The 14352-nt window shown below is 39.2% G+C and overlaps 1 protein-coding gene across 2 annotated transcripts in view; it reads right to left on the reverse strand.

Annotated features, from left to right (window-relative positions):
* The window catches only part of DLGAP2 (DLG associated protein 2), a 547630-nt gene that overhangs the window by 117124 nt on the left and 416154 nt on the right, over window positions 1-14352 (reverse strand). For both annotated transcript variants that reach the window (XM_074988921.1, XM_074988920.1), the window contains exon 5: window positions 1380-2449. In XM_074988921.1, coding sequence (XP_074845022.1) covers window positions 1380-2381 — 1002 coding nt within the window. In that variant the 5' untranslated portion in view covers window positions 2382-2449. The remainder of the gene's footprint in view (window positions 1-1379; window positions 2450-14352) is intronic.

Raw genomic sequence — 14352 nt, forward strand, 5'->3', positions numbered from 1 at the left:
AATGTGTTGTACCTAAATAGCCAAATAATCTGATAATTGATGATTAAAGATACTTCCTTGTTAACAACATTTTTCCATATACAGGGAAAAATTACGTACGGAGCAGTAGCAACCACTATAGTTAAAGCTGCACAAGAGTTTCTGTTCTAACCCCTTGTTCCCAGTTATTCTTTTTTTTTTTTTAAATTGCCATCACACACCTTGAAATTTTCCTGGCTTGGTTACTCCCCAAAGATGAAACTTGAGGAGACACAGTTCAGCTGTTTCTTAGTGAGAGGAAGAGGACAGGTGATGCAGTGATTAAGGGGTAACTTTGGAATTTGGGATACCTAGGTTTAAGCTCCGCCACAGACATCCTGTGTGACTTTAGGCAAGTCATTAGCCTCTCTGTGGCTCAGATATTTACTTGCAATGGGGAGCCCTCATAGGGGTGTTCTGAGCATAAATATAGATATGATTGTGAGGTGCTGGTTTGGCTGCATAGTCAACATCCTAATTCCTTGAATTATTCTGAACTAGCCAGGATCCATTTCCAAATATTTCTGTGACAGAGGGTGCTAGCAGTGCCTTTGCTATTACCATGTGGTCCTGAGAGCTCCCTACCTTTCTGAATGACTAGCCTTAGTAATTCTCATCATTTAGTAAGTTGCTTTCATATCAGATAGGCAAATATCTAGTTTGACAGGTTACTCTAGTTGTCTAAATGCTCAATTTTAAACATTTACTCTCCCTGAGGCCATCCACTAAAATTTCAAACAGTAGTGGCTCAAGCCTTCATCCTCACAGTAGACACACTAAGTATTATGAGTGTTTCAGACCAAGTATTAAAGACACAAGACCAGATTCACTGGTACCCTCAGCTGCTTTGCTCTATTTCAGTGATGCAAAACAACCATAGACATGGTTTCTCTAGACATTTAAACTACTTTGCATCACCAGAGCAGCAAAAGCAACTGAGTGTACCAGCAAAATCTAGCTTTGTGTTGTTAAGAGGGTTTGGAAGGAAGTGTGGGAGTGACAAAACAGAAGGAAAGATCTCTCATGATTTCACCCAGACTTAGTACCTTCAATTTACAATTGTTTTCTACACATTTATTCTAGACACACACTGCTAGGCAAAGTGCCCCTTTCTATAATCTGAAGCATAGACATTATTCAGATTTAAACACAGTACAAACTCAGGTACTGGAAATAAATTAATTAGTTTGAATCTTATTCATAAATAATAAATGCTGCAGATTTCCCACCTAAAGATACCTGCAGTTGGTAAACACCATCAGAGATTTACAGGGCACCCATATATATTTTACAATGACATCCTGGTGTAATAATAACTCATTGCTTCTCCATTACAAATAATAGCAAAATCTGGTGCTCACCTGAAGGTAATGGCATGGCCTCAGAGAAGGTTTGATTTCCTGATGAACCAGAGGTTTATCTAAGTTAAGTGATGACTTGCGATATGCTTCTTTAGCCTGGCTTACTGTAAGTGTGGACCAAGAACTCCTTTTCATGTATTTACCATCAGGGGTCATTGCTAACCCTTCGCAAGCAGAACATTTCACATCATTGTTACTTTTGGAAGTCTTTAGTGAGAGATCGCCAAAGTGCCCCTGGAGTGCTTCAGGGTAGCAGTGGGAGATATGATCTACGTGATGTCTATTTACCACACTAGGTGTGCGGTATGTGCTATCACTGTCCAAATTATCATCAGAGCTCCACCAGCTACTCATTCCAGATTTATGCTTGCTTTCCGGTTTTCGCTCCTTACTTTTACTCCTTTTGCTATGCTTGGAATGATGTCCATGATGATGGTCGTCCCCTCGGCTGTCTCCTTTTGTCCCATTGACATTACCCTTGGATGATCCTTCCAAAGAGTGAGACTTTGTGAAAAGTTTCTGTACAGAATGAACAAGATGGCGTATTCTTCCTGGGCTTTCACTGCGCTGTTCTGCAGCTGTTGAGGTCCTCTGATACTGTAACGTGTGAAACCCATCTCTATGGAGAGGAAGTTGTTTCTCAAACTGATCCAAGAGATTGGCAGGAATTCGGTTAATTTTAGGATTAGCGTGAGACATGGTGCAATCGTCCCTAGTTTCGTAATGTGAGCTGTAGTGCATTCTGGGAAAAGTGCTACTTGACATATGATCACCCATAACCATGGGCATCATCATGCATTCTGAATGGATGGAGCTCCGGGGTGAGCAGCGATGATGATCCAGCGGGCAGCTCTCGGTAGGGCTGAGAAGATATGATTGCCTTGGCTCCTGCCCATGGTGGATATGGTCAAGGGTGTGTTCACAATCTTCAGGGGATGCTAAGCCACAAGTATGAGCAGAACATAATTGTGGTTGGTTGCGACTACCAGATAATCCTTTCATGTTCCTCGGAGCAGGTGAGAATCTTTCTTCATTGAAGTGCTGAGAAGGTGACCAGGAGTACTGCTGGTCTGTGGATAGAACACATGATTTTCAGTATTGTAGCTAATTAAAATATTAATTTTAAATGTATGAGTCCATTATAAAATTAAAGCATTTTTTCATAGAATCTCATTGGAAAGTCTCAGTTACCCAACAGGGATGTCAATTTCCAAATTTAAACTGATTTATTATTTGATGTCAACAACTTATTTGGTGAATTTAGACATTTTCTTTCTTGTCTCCACAACTATGAACAGATCTCTTTTTTTCTGAACAAGTTCATAATGCACCCCCACTCAAATAATTTGAGTGTTACATTTTGAGCATTCATTTAATTAACTGATATTCTGATTCACTACTCAAACTTTCTGACTGGTCACCTAAGTCAAATGGGATTGTTGCTATCCCCCGACTGGATGACCTAAGCCTTACAAATTGTTTTGTTGCAAACTGAACTTCATTTTTTGATGAAGTAAATGTCACCCACGGTTCTCAAATTTGCTACTGAAAAATCATTTAAAGGTTAAACTAAACTACAAATAATGAAGGATTATTAACACAGTGAATTCAAACCTGGTTTCCATTTCCCTAAACTGTTCATGAGCAGGTGTCTAACTCTATTACACCATTTCTCATCAGCTATGCAGATGTCTTCCCATAGCAGTCACTTTCTTATATGGTAATCTCATCCCAAAATATCCTGTTTGTCCCAATTATACATTTGTCCCAAAGTACTGTAATGAGATTTCTTTCAACCATTCTGAGTTATTGCTTGAGACAGCAGATTCCATGTGTCTACATATAGAAGCCACAGCTTTTAGTATGGTTAATTATTTGCTCCTGTAGTTTTTGCAGTAAAGTTGTGGCTATTAAACAGAAATGATTACTAATCATGAGTGGCTTGTAAATTAAGGTATACAGTATTTAGTTTTTGATTAATTCTTCTCCTGTCCTTATGCAAGTCCTTGCAGCTGTCAAATTCAGGAAGCAAAAATTTGAATACTTCAGTTTGATTTAGGCATTCATATTCCTCTTCAAAATTCAGCTTATTAAAGCAAAAGTTTCAAAAAGCAGATAAATATCTAGGCTATTTAAAACCACTCCTGTAGAGGATTATGTATGCTTTTAAGAATTTACATTTCCAGCTCACTTTAGCACTGTCTTCCTGCAAACTTGCTCTTGAGAACTGCGTAATGGATAAGCTATTGCAGGTGCATGCTACAAACAATTAGATACTAAACAGAAATGGAATCCAGAGAATATGCTGCTTCTTATAACCCGACTGTAGCCACTGGCTTACAAAGACAACATAATAATGAAGGAGCAGCTGGAATGATTTTTATGTATCTGTGAAAAGTCTCTCCCTGTCTCTGACCCCATTGGTGGTCTAAAAATCAAAACCTGGTTCCATATACAAATAATATTTAATTACAGCAATCGTTGGAGGGGTAGCTGTGTTAGTATGGATCTGTAACAGCAACAAAGGGTCCTGTGGCATGCTCAAAACTTTTCTGTTAGTCTGTGAGGTGCCACAGGACCCTTTGTTGCAATTACATCAACGAGAGTCATGATGGAATACCAATGCATTCATGCTCTTTGGCAAGAGCAAAGTTATAATCAGAGCAGTCTGCTATATTGGGAGATACCTGAATAATATTTTATTATAGTTAATATAATTTTAAGCAAGGTTTTAAAAGGAAATTCAATATTCAATTAAAACAACAAAACCTTATTCTATATGGTGAGTGAAATCCTGACCTCACAAAAGTCAAAACTGACTTCAGCAGGATAAAGATTTCATCCCCAGGACTTACTGTTTTATTAATATTTCTCTTTGCTTCTCTGTTTTGTTCATATCAATCTATTAACTTACTTCTGGTCTGTATTGTTAAAATGAAAACATATTGTTCTCTGCATAGATTCTAGTCTATTGTACTATTTAGCATAGACTCTCCTGCACAAATATGACTGTGTGAAAGAAACAAAACAAAACAAAAAAAAAAGAAAAAGAAAAGGAAAAATAGTGCAAAGGAATGACCAAATTTTGATTATGCAGTGAAACATGGAACTTTTATATTGACAAAACAGTACATTATTATAACAGTCCACTGGGATTTAGCCACATCACTAGCACAGTATTTAATTATTGTTAATGCAGTACATCACCAAGTAGTATCATGAGAATAATCATACTGTATGCTTTGCACCTATAAAGCATCTTGCATTAAATGATCCCAAAAAACCCTAACAAACATAAATGAATTAGTCCTCAGAATCTGTGTGTGAGACAGAGATGGCATTACTGACTTCTTTTTCAAAAGATGGAGAAACTGACATACCCACACACTTAGGGCAAATTTTTGCAAAGTGTCCAGTGCTTTTAATAGACAGCTCAAACAGTGTAAGAAGGTCCCTTTTAAGTACTTGTTCACTTCTGTCTTGTAGGAATACACCCAAGGCTATTCCAAGACGGATATGGGACAGATCTATGGAAGTGTGTGGCTGGATGGTAGTTCCCTGGATGAGTACTGCAACTTCCTCCAAATTATTTTGGCACTTCACAGCAATGACTACATATTAGAAGGCTGAACATATTTTCATCTGTTTACAGCTCTAGGGATGTGATCACATTACAGTGGGTGATCTAACAGCAGTCTTTCCATCTCTAAGTATATGATTCTTATGCAGTAAGATTGCACAGTTATAATGATTTGGTATAATTTCCTGTATATTGGTATATAAAATCATACCTTTCACATACATGCATGGTATTTTTGTTATTTGTCACAATTAGCTTGTTTCTTCACTACTGCACAACTTAATGACAAAGCACATTTTACAAAATTAAACATCAAAATAAATAATAAAATTTGTAATTGCATTGACATGCAAACAGTCACCTATACGGAAGTCCCTAATTACTCAGCTAAGTGTTCTATTTTCAACACAAACAAAATGTTCTTTGGCATCACTAGTGTCCCAGTACCAGTTCTCCGAAGAATTTCATTGACTTATTTGCTTTCACTATCAATTTACAAAATTCTTGGTGTTTGTCCTGTACAGGGTGCCAACTCTCCCAATTTCACTGGGAGTCTCCCAGAAGCTACTGAAATCAACCCAAAAGATTTTAGGTAGCTAAAAGTGCAGTGGCACACCAGGGCTCCGGCAGGCCCCCTGCCTGAGCTGGCTCTGTGTGGCTCCCCGAAGTGGGGCTTAGAACCAGGTGATCATTTTGTGCTGCTTCCGTCCTGAGAGCTGAATTCGTAGCTCCCACTGGCTGGGAACTGTGGCCACGGGGAACTGCAGGAGTGGTGACTGAAGTCGGGGCAGTGTGCAGAGTCAGCTGCCCTCCCCTAGGGGGCTGCAGGGATGTGTCAGCTACTTCCAGGAGTGGTGCACAGCTGTGCAGGCAGGGAGACTAACTTAACCCTGCTGTGACACTGATCAAGAGCCACCCAAGGTAAGCACCGCTTGGCCAGAACCTGCTCCGCTCACAGCCTCCACTATCCTAGCTCTGGAAGGGGGCTCTGTGATGAGCCTGGGGAAGGGGGTTAGGGTGCAAAAGGGGGTTGCAGGCTCTGGGAAGAAATTTAGCTTGGGAGAGGGATCAGGGCTGGGGCACAAGATTGGGGTTTGGGGTCCATGAAGGGTGCGGGCTCTGGGAGAGCTCTGGGGTGTGGAAGGGGATTATAAGGATGGGTTCAAGCTTGTGTAATTAGACAGTTGGCAACCCTACCTGTACATTCCCTCCTCCTTGCTTTCTACCCTACTCCAGAGGACCCCAGTACTTGGCCTAATTTGAATGTCAATGTCAGAGTCAGCTTAAAAATATAATACAGGCATGCCACACTGTGGCAGGAGTTTTGCCCTCTTTCTTACAGGAGACAATAAAAATGACGGAATGATCTTATTCAGTGCTGCTCCTACAAGATCCAGCCTTATGTTTTCTTCTAACAATAGTTTATATTTTTTCATACTTGAGAATACTAGTGTCTCCTACAAAGAAAACGGCATTGCCACTAGTATACAAAACCAAGCAAACATTGTGCATAGCAAATTAGAATAATCCAGACCAGTTTGGCCAGAGCAACAAGAGGCATGATTAACACATCATGTTAATCCCACAACAAGAGCGGGTATTCTATTGGAGGAAGAGAAGACACTTTCATTGACTTCAAGGAACTTTGTATGAGGCAATTAGAGACAACAGGACTGCTTACTGTCTATGGGCTTGTCTACACTTGCCCCCATCTTTAAAGGGGGCATTGTAATCAGGGTGATGGGAGACTGCTAATGAAGTGCTGTGAGGAATATGCAGCACTTCATTAGGCTAATTCTACCCCATGGCAACTTCAAAGTGTCAAACTGCCCATGCTACTTCAAAGTGCCTTTACTCCCCATAATTTTTTTGCAAAGTGCCCAGTGCTTTTAACAGACAGCTCAGTGACACACAGCTCAAACAGCTTAATTTTGGGGGGAGTAAAGGAACTTCAAAGTAGCACGGGCACTTCAAAGTGCTCATGGCTACATGCATGCCGGCACTTGGAAATCTGACACTTCGAAGTTGCCGTGGGGGAGAATTAGCCTATTGAAATACTGCATATTCACTGCAGCACCTTATTAGCAATCTCCCATCACCATGATTACCATGCCCCCTCCGAAGTTGGGGGCAAGAGTAGACACAACCTATATGAGTTATTCCTTTCACAGCACTGATCCAGATATATGTTGGGACACGTGGATAGCATAGAAGGATGGCATTTGACCATTAGTTTGAAGACTTGCATCCTATTTGCAATTTTTTAAAATCCAATAAAATTCTTTTAAGGTCCCCTTTCTGTGTTACGGAATACTGCATTAAGATGAACTAAACTTCAACACTAATGGATACCAGAACTGTGTTCTTTTTGATCTGTTCCCTCTCTCGCCCCATTACAGCATCTGTCCCCTCCTTGGCCTTCTTCCACCTTCTCCTGGATACTCCTTTCCACATTCCAATTTTAAAAATGCTGCTCTTTTATTTCAAGGAGCTGCTAGGCTGTTCTCTTCTAAGTGTGTGTAATAATTCTTGAAAACTTGACAGTTTCTCTACCTTGTGTCAGCATCAAGGGAGAAGAGGCAGCTAGCATCAGCTTTAATTACTGAGAGCACTGCTTGAAATTCTGAAGCTGCTCTATTAACATTAATGTGTTAGGGTAAGAGGCCTGAAAACCTTTAAGCAATGAAAAATCAAGGCTCTGCAGCTGTAACTTCCTGGAACTCTACTCTTTGCTAAAGGGAAACAATGTGAAAACAACTGAAAATTTCTCAAACATTCAAAGCAAGTACCTGTCATTGCAAATTTAGCTCTACAAATCTGTCTCATACTGAATGCAAACTGAGAAAGCACACAAATGATAATGCCTGGCAGTAATAAACCATACTCCATACTTACCTACTTTTTTGAAAATTGCTCCGATTTCCATTGAAAAAATACTCTAACTTATTTTACATTTGCAAATATTCCATAAGTCAAGCAACACACTCAATTTTTAAGCAGACTAGGTTTTTTTAAAGAATTCTAAGTATGCTGTACAAATAACCGACGAGCCTAACTACATCCTATTACAGGGAGTATGGCAAACTAGTGGGAGGAAAAAGAATAATAATGAAAAAGCTTTCATGTATATTTTCCCAATATACAGAGCGTATTTAAAAGAATTCCTCAATTTTTGTAAAATATTGAGGGCTTCTGTTATTTAGGGCCTGAGCCTATTGTCTCAGTCTGGCAAAGTGCTTAGCAATGCCCTTTCCAGATGAACTCAATGGAGATGCAGCTTCTCAGCACCTGAAATCTTGCCATTGTTTTCAAATGGAGCAAGCACAGCACTTAGGGCCCATTCCTGCTTTCCTTGTGGCTTTAATGCAAGTTTTGCCTGCATAAGAAAACAAGAGAAGTTTTCCTCTGTTAAATTGTTTGCTTATAGTGTATTCCAGCACTGAAAGTGAACCTTTGGTTGGTTGCCATGATTGATTGATGGATCAACTGGGAGGATTAAATATGGGAAATGTCCCAATGAACTATTCAAGCTCATGGGATTTCCTGTCTTGAAGAGACCAAAGAGGCTCATGTAACATTTACATAAGGATCCAAATTATGTAGATGCTTACCTGATGCCAATCTTTTAGCTTCAGAGATTAGCTTGTTATGACAATGCAGCTCATTTTCATGTGAAGGTGTGTGCACGCAATATGCCCTATGTATGGATCCAAGCATATCACAATCGCAGTAGTGTCCAAACCAAACATTTATGCTACAAGTCCAATTTTGTACAGTTTTCATCCTGCAGTGAACCTCAATGAGATAAATATAGTGAATGGAGCTGAGCATTAGTGCAGTGAGGGACTGATGCACAGTGAATTGCAGGATTAAGGCCGTAGTTACTCTGGCATATATTTTAATAGAAAGAAAAATCAAGTTCTTTGATAAGGACGTTGAAGGGAAGGGACACCTAATATTAAATCTGGATAAAGGCTTTGACAGCTGAAGATAATGGTGGAAGGCAAACTACAAAAGATATCTAGGGATAGGATGCAGGCTCAGTAGCACCTCAGCTGGATGATTGTGAAGCTGCAATTATGGAACGGGGCCATACGTCCTGCCTCTAGCCAAGAGGCAAAGAACAAGATAGCTCCTGCTACAGGGAAAGAAATGACTTAGGTATTTAGAATCCACACCCCACTGAAATTCAATGAGACTCAGGCTCTGACTTAAGTGCAAGTCACTTTTGGAACTGGGTTTTAAGTATTTACGTCACTTTTGAAAATGTCTCATGTTTCAGTTTTAGTCAATCATTATGTAAATGATACTCCTCCCTTTGGACACAATCCTGCAACTTTCTTATCCCACTGGTTTCAGTGGAATTACTTGTAGGGTATAAGAGAGAGCCCTTCAGGTGTAAGTTTACCTCTTCATCTTCTCACATGGACTTTCAAGTCAAATTAAGTTATTTACATCTGTTAATAAAGCTATTGGACATTCAGCCCTATGCTTGAAGATGTATTGCAATGCAGTCCTTACAATGTACATTTCTGCAGAAATTCTATAAAAAATATCACTTAACTGTCTGTTTATCCTGCCACTGTAAAAATACAAATAAGTAATTTGGAACCACCACACATGAAGGTCCCTAGCTCTTCAGACAATGTCCTTCCAAACATCCAGAAAAAAGATGAACATTGCACAATGTCCACATATATGGACCTCAGGAATGCCAGTCATGAATCTGCTATCATGATTTCACGTTGACGTAGAACTTACTATCTTACAGAAGTAAAACCATTGGAATTCACAGGCTTGCAAATGCTGTGGGATCTGACCCTGCAAGCTGTCACATGCAGAACTCCCATTTAAGATTGGAATCTAAATCCTTATGCACATAAATAACATTACACACCTGAACAATCCCAATGAGTCTAATGGGACCACTCGTGCATAAGCACATACGGGCCTGGGTTCCAAATCAATAAGAGCACTGCACATGGAGGAATTGTAAGATGGTAACATGTGTTGATATTTTACAGACACGTTTCTGCAAAGCTGACTGCACTTTAAGCTACAGTACATTTAGCCACAGAAGAAAGGTTACCTTTTCAAAGAAGAGGCCCCAAAACTTCATTTTTTACATGAAAATTTGGATTCCATAGAATACAACAAAATCTGTGAAAGTAATAATAATACTTAATACTCAGCACTTCAAAGTGCTTTTACAATTTCAAAGTGCTAAACAAATATTGCATTATTCTTTATAATATCACTGTGAGGGAGGAGGTCAGTAAGCAAAATGATCTTTTAAACACATAATTTTTCACAAAATCTCCCCATATGTGGGATCTAGTGAAAATATGAGGATCAGCATTTGACAAAAACTTGAAACACTGGCTTTTGCTGACCCATGTAAGTGTCATGTTAGAAAGCACTAAACACGTCAGTTATCTCCTGCCAGTGTCTAGAAACATAGCTGTTTGGAAAAGAAGGGTGAATATTTTGTGGTTACCAGGCCAAATGCAGCCTGGTAGTAACTCCTCAAACACCACTGACAGTACGAGAATTATTCCAGGGCTGAGCCTGGCCCTGTGTTCACGAGAAAACTCAATAAGCACAGACAGAAAAATTAATCTGTTAGTTAAATTCAAACAAACTTCCTTTAGACATCGGTGGAGACTGGATTTCACTCTTAATGCGTACTGAGAAAGAATCTCAGCTATTTTACTCAAAGATCCACATACAATAAAAAACGGGATCAGTTTCATTTAGGGCTGAATATTATCGAATTGCAATATGTACCTGATTGGCATAAGAACATTAGAAGTCTTGACAAATCACACAGCATAAGAAAATAATACTCAACAAACTAGACATTTACATGGTACTGCTCCAAATAACCATTGTTTGACATTTACCAGGCAGAATCATCTAGCAATGCCTATCAGTTTTGATCAGTTTTAAAATGTATGTCAGATGCCATTGAAAGCCTCATGGGCTGCAGATTTGCCTGAAGTGGAATTGAGTTAATGACAGGTTGCTGTGGTTGATAGACATTTATGCAAATATTCCTCTAGGTATATGATAACATGACCACAGAAAATGAGCATTTTGGGCAAAGAACTTAGAGGCATCATCAATTGATTAATTCTCAGTGTTCCATTTCATTGCTTTAATGTTTATCTCAGGTTGTGGCTCCTAATTTCACATGTATAATCAAGAGTACTCTTGTTAACCCCTTCTCCCTAAAAGGACAATTTATTTAAGGGAACATGGACCTTCATAAGTTTTCAGATTTCCTATTTTTTAAATCACTCATCCCATGATTTTCCCTAGTCCTAGAATTTATGTTTGGTTGAATAACCAGTCTTAATAGCCATATGATTTCAAGTTAAAAGACTCACTTTATTTTTTGATTTTTTCTGAGGTTAAATCAGTGTATGGCTATGTCTACACTAGCCCCTTCTTTTCGAAAGGGGCATGGTAATGAGTGAGGTTGGAAGATGCTAATGAGGGGCTGCAATGAATATGCAGTGCCTTATTAGCATAATGGTGGCCACAGCAACTTGAAAGTACTGCTTTCGAATCACACGCCACCTGTGTAGACAGGGACCTTTCGAAAGGAGCCCTCCAGTCTTCGAAAACCCCTTATTCCTATTTGGTTTTAGGAATAAGGTGCTTTCAAACACTGGAGGGTCCTTTTGAAAGCCCCCTGTCTACACAGGCAGTGCGTGATTCAAAAGCGGCATTTTCAAATTGCTGCGGTCGCCATTATGTTAATGAAGCACTGCATATTCATGGCAGTGTCTCATTAGCATCTTCTGACCTCACTCATTACCATGTCCCTTTCAAAAAGAAGGGGCTAATGTAGACGTAGCCTACATGTTTAACCTCATTTTGTTGGAGTAGGAGGGTTATGAAAGAAATGGGACAGGAGTTATTAGGCAGCTGCTGAAAAGGAGGACAACTGAGGATACAGAGGCTAACTGAGAGTCACAGAAATAGGACAATGAGAAAATCCTGGTGCAGAACAAAAGACCTACTACGAAAGTTCAGTGGTGAAATCCTGAGTCTACTGAAGTAAATAAGAGTTTTTTCATTGCTTCCAGTGAGGCCAGGATTTCACCCCAAGTTTTTTACCCACACCTTTCACTGTTCATAAGATGTAAACCACCAAACCCTTTGGGATTCCCATTTTTGTAGCAAGAAACATTTCTCACCATTTATAAACTGCATTGGAAATAAAATAGGCATTTTTGAACCTTTTTCTGTCAGTGCCCCCCTGGCAGAAATGTGACAATATGTGATTCCAGAAATATGGAATGTAAGAGAAAATAAAATCTGGGTTCACTAAAAGTCCTTCCATGTCAATTCATCAGTTAAACAATATATCATGTGTTCTTCTTCTGTATATTACATATGTATCTTTCCAGTGCATAATAAGTGCTTTCATAAAGCTCTTCTGGCCTCTTATATAGTGGACACCATTTAAATACAGCATTTGCCAACGGTTATAATTGATTGGTATCGTAAATATATACCATAGTTACTTCCTATGCTTAATTTGGCACATACAAATGTAGATTTTTAAAATGGCAATAGGTATACAGTGTATTTTATTTTTCTAAAGCTTGGTAAATGACTGCAGATGACACTCAGCATTGATTAACGAAAAGCAATGCATGTTTCATGGAAAATTCTGAATTACTCATACTTCTAACTGGATTCTAAAGTAACTAATCAGATCAAGAAAAGGACCTGGTATTCTGGTCAATGAAGACGCTTGCTTGTAATAGCACTGTAGTCAAAAAGCCAACAAAACACTAAACTGCAGAAAATATTATAAAGATGTTATGCAAATCAATGATTTGTCCTCTCTTGGAATACTATGTATAATATAGGTCACCCCACCTCAAAAAGCTTTGCAGATTAGAAAGTACTCAGAGATGAGCATGAAAAAATTATGAGGGCATGGGGTAACTCTCATGTGAAGAAAAAAAAGATAACAATTAGAAAGGAGACAATTAAGAATTATATATAAATAATAAATGGTATTGAGAAAATGGTATTCTCATTGTCTCAACACAGAACCAAAGGCACAGTCAATAAAACTGAAAGACATCAAATTCAAAACTGATAAAAGAATGTACTCTGGAACTCAATGCCTGAGGATGTAATTGAAGGCAAGAGCTTAGCAAGATTCAAAGAGGAACTGCACATTTACGCGAACAACAAGAATATCCAGAGCCATAACAGTAAGAAATACAAAAAGAAGATTTAGAGGGGCTATAAAACCTCATGCTTCAGAGTATAAGCCAATCTCTAAATATTATTTCTGGTTAGCTGGAAACTCCCCTAGAGACCAGATTACACCATCTCTGCCTACTTCAGGTTTTGCACCTTCCCCTGAGGTGTCTGTCACTGTCCGCTGCCAGATACAGGATATTGTAGTAGATGGACCACAACTGTATGCCAATATGGCAAGTTCTTAATTTGGACTGAACTCAGCAAGAGCATACAGCCTGTTAACTTCAGCAAAAGCAGATGGTCCTTGAATTTCTAAGAAGAAATAGTGAAAGGTAAGCAAGGGGATGGACCCAGACTCACAAACTGAGGTAACCATGTGGCTGGAAGCACACATAAGATCTTGGTTTCTGTTAGGTGCCCTCATGATCACTCACCTGATCAGAACCCTCAAAGGGAGGAATTAACTGAATTTTTCCAAGCCTTACTAAGACTTAAATCCCCAGTGGACATTCAGAATTAAAAGACAACACCAGAGATGGTCTGGTGAAAGTAGCAGAGCAGAACTCAGGAGACCTATAGATATATTGTTCTGGAGAGTCACTTAATTTCCTCAGCTCCCCATCGGTAAAATGACTAGGGTAATCCCAGTTAGTTTGTAAACTCTTCAAAGCAAGTATTAGGGACTGTCTCTTATTGTATGAGATATATATATATATATATAAGGCCAGTGCTTTTTTTGTGCCGGTTGTTGCTGGTACTGAGTACTTGTTCCTCAGCAGCCCCAGCCATGGCACTGGCTGGGTGAAAAAGGTGGGAACCTGCTGAGTACCAGCAACTATTTTGTGAAAAAAAAAGCACCAGATAAGGCTTTGTATAAAGAAGTTCCAACCTAATCTGGAGCCATGGTTGTTACTGTAATACAAATGATAAATTAAAATATAGTTTTATAAACACAGCAAATAACTAATCAAAAAACTGGAAACAAGTACATAGGTTTATTACAGTTAAGCAGCCCACGAGGGGCACAGCTAAAATTAAATCTGCCACTAGAGCTGTGTCTACACATGTCCCCTCCAAAAGGGGGGCATGTTAATGAGGCAGTTTGGAAGATGCTAATAAGGTGCTGACATGAATATACAACACCTCATTAGCATAGTGGCA

This window comes from Carettochelys insculpta, chromosome 3, assembly GCF_033958435.1.
Source record: "Carettochelys insculpta isolate YL-2023 chromosome 3, ASM3395843v1, whole genome shotgun sequence".
Lineage (NCBI taxonomy): Eukaryota > Metazoa > Chordata > Testudines > Carettochelyidae > Carettochelys > Carettochelys insculpta.